A 5,769-nucleotide genomic window follows, 5' to 3' on the forward strand; every position below is an offset into this window, starting at 1 on the left:
ATTATGTTATTGTGCTTTTATTCTATCTTTGGAGTGTGATCAACTTCGAAATGACTTTATATGTTGTATTTGAGACCGGGAGGAGATTTTATAACTTGATAAGTAACATAATCTATGGATCTACAACTTTCAAAGATATATGAGGTTTGATACATATTGATAGTCATAGACCGAAAATAGAAAGCTAGAACATTTCACGGTTCATTAATGTGATTGCAACTGTTAAATAACACAAATACATTTAGTTACTTCATTTTGTTAGTTAAATTAATGTAGTAAGACTGATTATATTGATAAATTAGGGAATCCCGTTAAAAGCATGACTTAAGAATTGAAATTCAATTATTAGATAATATTTAGGGTCGGTGAACTGATATCCTAACCATTGTTTATTTATTATTTTCTCTCTAATTATTTATGTTGGTTTGTTTCGTCCTTTTACTTCATTATTAATTTAGTTTATTAATTAATTCAAATATTGTTTTAATTAACTAAAGAATTTGATTTGAGGTAAGTTCTGTGAGATTGATACTCGTACTTTATACATTATATTATAACTTGACTTACACGCTTGAGATTTATTCGAACTTAAAAGATTAATTTTACTGAGGAATTTATAGTGCAAGAAAAGTTCGACCAACAAGAGCATTAATTTGCCCAAACAATATAAAGCAAAGTTTATATTTATTTGGTTAGTTAACCAAATTCAATTTAATTTTTGGGCCCCCGTTCTATGGAAAGTTAGATGGGTTTGTGAAGATCGATGCCACCTTTCTTGTATAAAAGCCAGGCCCACGATGATCACCCTTCTTGGATGAAAATCATATATTTATATACAATTTATTTTACATACAGCCTTTAATTTACTTCTTGAATCGCATTTGTGATCAGAAATCGAATCGGGTTGGAATTATTTTGGGTTCTGCCAGTATCCACTCTTGATTCCCAATGTCTCGAGAGACTGGTATTTATGCTCAAGTAGAAAAGCGAGAAGTTGGCTATGGCAGTCACCATATTAATGGCATCAGTTTCCTTTCAAAACGGCATAAGTCCCTGCAATGAGGGGACGAAATTGTCCCGTCCTAAAGCAAACAAGACTACTCCATTCACATCACTCCCAACGATACCCACACCAAAAAAGGACAACTTCATCAACTTTGAGTTTCATCCTACCAACGAGATCGATCGAAATAAGTTATTAACTGGTATCAATAATTTTGGATCATGTGTCGTCCAGTACGTTTCATTGCTTATATTCCAACTCAAAATAGGACAAGGTCTACGTGACAGAAACAAATTTAGAAGTATTCTCAGTTGAAAATGTAACAAGATGTGTAAAACGTAAATGCATATGCATCAGCTTTTAATTTATACCAAACCCTATGTTATAATATGGTATACAACAAAATAAAATAAAATTTCCAGTAGCCTAAATCAAGTGCAACACATTTTGACATACAAATTCAAAATCCTACCACTAATAATATGCATCAATATGGAACTGGTGTGGATAATTTAGAAACTGGATCAAGAACATCAAGAACCTCTGCTCTACTCCTCACAATCCTATGAAATACTTCTCTCACTTGCTGCTGCAGCGGCCCCAGTCCTTCCTCCATCTTCTCACATATCTCAGCCAGCTCCGCCACCTGCGACGCCACCGCCGCTGCCTTCTCCTCCACCATCGGAAAGACGAAAGAATCGGAAAACTCAACAAGGGACTGCGCCAGCTTCTCCATTCTCTGTACCTCCTCCAACAATCCAGCATTCCCTTTTTTCTCCTTCTTCTTCCAATCCTCTCCGATTTTGTCCTGCAGAGAAACCAGGGGTTGCGCCCATGCCAACTGTTTTGGAACGGGTAAATGTGTCGCCAACCCGGTTCGTTCTTGACAAGGAATGGCTGCCACCAAAGCCCACATCACGAACACAAGGATCGTGCTCATGATGTAAACTGGTAGAGCCAAACCGGTAGATTCGCCGCCTCGAGGGGCGACGAGGTTCGCTGACATGGCCTGAATCTGTTTCGCAGATGACCAAGACTTCGCCACAGACCAGGACAAAGAGCTGAAGTTCCTAACATTGCGATCCTTGTTATTCGCGGCGGCCCCGCCGCGTCGTCCGAAAGACCATGATCTTTCCGCCGATTTTCCATGAACGTTCCCGTTGGCATTCTCCTTGTCGTCGAAAACCAAAGATGCCAACAAAGCCGTGAGCGCCTTTCGTGCGCGCCTCACCTGTCCTTCCCCGATCGGATTCTGCTGCAACGCTGTCACAGAAATCTGCGCCAGTTTCTGCCAGTGGCGAACAAGCTCCACGCCGTGAGTGACGGCGTTGCAGACATCCAGCGCTTTGATCGATCGTTCCAGGAGATCAGGAATCAAGCGATCCAGCGGAGGACGGGTGAACTGAGAAGGGTCACGACCCGACACTAGAACCGCTTTGAATTCAGCCTCGCAGCAAAGGAACGCGTCAAGAAGGTTACGGAACCAGGAAATAGAGAGGAGGGGCGGCGGCCGGATGCAATTATCTTGTGAAGTCATAGGTGAATCTGTGGTCTCTGCAGCAGACTTGGCAGACGAAGGTTGATCCTCCGCCGCTGCGGAAAGGCCGGAAAACAGATCAGCGACGTTCTTTTGGAACAGCTCGAGGTCTTCAAGCTCTTGGTCGTTATCCATGGCGGTAACCTGGTTGCGGCGGATGCTGATAAGATTAAGGAAGGATCCTTGATTATCGGCGGTCGGCATTTTGGATACAGAAATAAAGGAAGGGATCGAGATTGGATGGGAAATTGAAGAAAAAGAGAGGTGAGGCAGTTATTACGTTGACCGGTATTGGTGGTTAAGGCCAGCATGACCGTTTGTCGTTTCCTTTACATGGACTAGGTTGTTTTTGAATTCCTAAAATGCCCTCTGGCCATTCATTAATTCTAAATAAATTTAGAAATTTCAGGTAGGGACACAATGAGGTGGGATGAGTTTGTCGTCCTCGTTTCTATTTTCGAATTTCATCTTTATCTCGAATTTCATTTTTTTCGAGTTCAGGGATATCTCATCGGTTGATAGAGTCAAAACTCATCGGTATCTATTATTATTATTAGTGATAATATTACTAATAATATTATTTCCAAACGAATTCGAGGATGAAGATAATATCCACGTACATATCCCTACACTCGACCTGAATTATTTCGAAGATTTTAAAAAAACTTGAAAAAATTGGATATCTTTGTCCTCGTTTCGAGTTTCCTCATGGACCCCAAACCCGTGAAGAAAATTGATATTCTTAATTCGGGGAATAATAAATATCACCCTGTAAGTTGATACATTTTGACTTTTGATCTTATAATTCATTACAATTTCGTCTAATCTAATAATTTAATTAAATTTAATTACTGTTTTATTTTTAATCAATTTTCGTTCAAGTGATGATAATATGACCCCAAATAGCACTGATACGATACTGATATTGTTTGTGTTATTAGATATTATTGGAGTAGGTATCTTGTGAGATGGTCTCACGAATCTTTATCTGTGAGATGGTCTCACGAATCTTTATCTGTGAGATGAGTCTATCTTACCGATATATTCACAATAAAAAGTAATACTCTTAGTATAAAAGATAATACTTTTTCATGAATGACTCAAATAAGAGACATGTCTCACAAAATACGACTCGTGAGACCGTCTCACACAAACTTTTGACATATTACTAATCACATAACTTTTATTGATAATGTTGATTTTTTAGGTGCCAATGTTACCTCCCGTAAAAAGTAGCTAAAATAATTTTTTTAAAAAATCTATTTTTCAAATTAATATCAAATTTACTAGGTCGAATTCTGACGATTTTAATTTTTAATTTTCGGTTATTTTGGTAGACTTGTCGATGTGGCATCAGACGATTCATAAATATATTATGTCATGTCATCATTTTTCGATATCATATCAATATTTCATATCTGAATTTTCTGGTGATTCATCAATATTCCAATAAAATATAATTAAAATAAATAAAAATCATAATTAATGCCCCAAAACTAAGTTTTTAAAACTTAATTAGTAAAACCCAAAATAAAAATTTAATGGACCAAAAAACTTATTTCTCTTCATTAAATTATATTTTTTATTATTTTATTATTTACATAACTAATAGATACATTATAATTTATAATAATTTTATTATTTTTCTACTTATATAAATTATCTGGATTTTTGATATTGACAACATAATTTTTGAGGATATTTGACATCAAAATTTGGTACGGCATATTTGATTCGAAACTCAATTATAACAAACAACTTCTCACAAGATACGTATACTTTATATTTTTGTCGCGTGACTAATAATTATTTCTAGACTTTTTCTGTATATCCGTCAACATCGTGAGTCTGAGCTAGAACTTGTCATATTCAATTGCATTAAAAAGATGCCTAAATCTAATATTTAAATTTGATCTTGTTAAAAGTAAAAATTTATGGTAAAAAATTAAAAATTTCAAACTCACAAAATATATCAAACTACACTTTATAAAATTTTCTATCTACTCAATTGTGATTTTCTTCACAAATTGAAAGACCTATTTATAGAATTTCTTTGGAAATAATCCAAAAATAAATACATCATTACATACATCATCACACACTAATTTTCAATATTTACAACTCTTATTTTCAACATTTAAATATATCAACTATTATTTTTCAACATTCAAATATATCAACTATTATTTTTCAACACGACTATTATTTTTCAACACCCCCTTGTGATGATGATTATGATGCAATGATTGTCTTTATTACGTGTTTTATACTGCCTCGTTAAAAACCTTACTATGAAAACCCATTGGGATAAAAACCACAGTAAGGGAAAAAGAGTGCAGTAATGTAAATTTCCCCTCATGTAACACGAATGATTCTTCACAAATTTGTAATTTCGCATCCCAATGTTATACATATGCTTTCTGAATATTGTCGTAGGAAGTAACTTTGTGAAGAGATCTGATGAGTTTTTACTTGATTGAATGTAACGAATATCAATATATTTATTCTTCTCAAGCTCTTGGGTGAATGCGAAGAACTTAGGAGGAATATGTTTAGTTCTGTCACTTTTTATGTATCCTTCTTTCATTTGAGCAACGCATGCAGCATTATCTTCGTATAGTATCACATTATTCTTGTTGAATGATAATCCACATGAGATTTGGATATGTTCGATCATTGATTTTAGCCACACACATTCACAGCTTGCTTCATGTAGTGCAATAACCTCGGCTTGAATTGATGAAGTTGTTACGAGTGTTTGTTTCTGTGAACGCCAAGAAATTACAGTACCTCCACGAGTAAATACATATCATGTTTGAGAACGTGTCTTGTGTGGATCAGATAAATACCCAGCATCAGCATAACCAATTATGCTTTGATTGTTATCTTTTGAATACAAAAGTCCCAAGTCTGTCGATCCTCGTATATAACTGAATATATGTTTAATTCCGTTCCAGTGTCTTTTTGTTGGATATGATCTAAATCTTTCCAATAAATTTACAGCAAAATATATATCAGGTCTTGTGCAATTTGCAAGATACATAAGGACACCAATAGCACTTAGATATGGTACTTTTGGACCAAGAATAACTTCATCATCTTCACATGGACAGAAGACATCTTTTTCTATGTTTAATGATCTAACAACCATTGGAGTACTTAAAGGATTTGATTTATCCATATTAAAATGTTTAATGACATTTTCTGTATAATTTGACCTGTGAACAAA

At 35.2% G+C, this 5,769-nt stretch overlaps 1 protein-coding gene across 1 annotated transcript; it reads right to left on the reverse strand.

Moving 5' to 3' along the window:
* Positions 1–1,333: 1,333 nt before the first annotated feature.
* LOC142519935 (protein ROH1A-like) lies at positions 1,334–2,840 on the reverse strand. Its single transcript, XM_075622959.1, has one exon. It carries the CDS (start codon positions 2,742–2,744, stop codon positions 1,491–1,493), a length of 1,254 nt encoding a protein of 417 aa, XP_075479074.1. The 5' UTR covers positions 2,745–2,840; the 3' UTR covers positions 1,334–1,490.
* Between the last annotated feature and the right edge of the window lie 2,929 nt (positions 2,841–5,769).

Source organism: Primulina tabacum, chromosome 11, assembly GCF_025594145.1.
Source record: "Primulina tabacum isolate GXHZ01 chromosome 11, ASM2559414v2, whole genome shotgun sequence".
NCBI classification, from domain to species: Eukaryota; Viridiplantae; Streptophyta; class Magnoliopsida; order Lamiales; family Gesneriaceae; genus Primulina; species Primulina tabacum.

What these genes read in the sequence shown, in the direction of transcription:
- LOC142519935 (XM_075622959.1), bottom strand. Translation starts at nt 2,744, where the DNA reads ATGCCGACCGCCGATAATCAAGGATCCTTCCTTAATCTTATCAGCATC.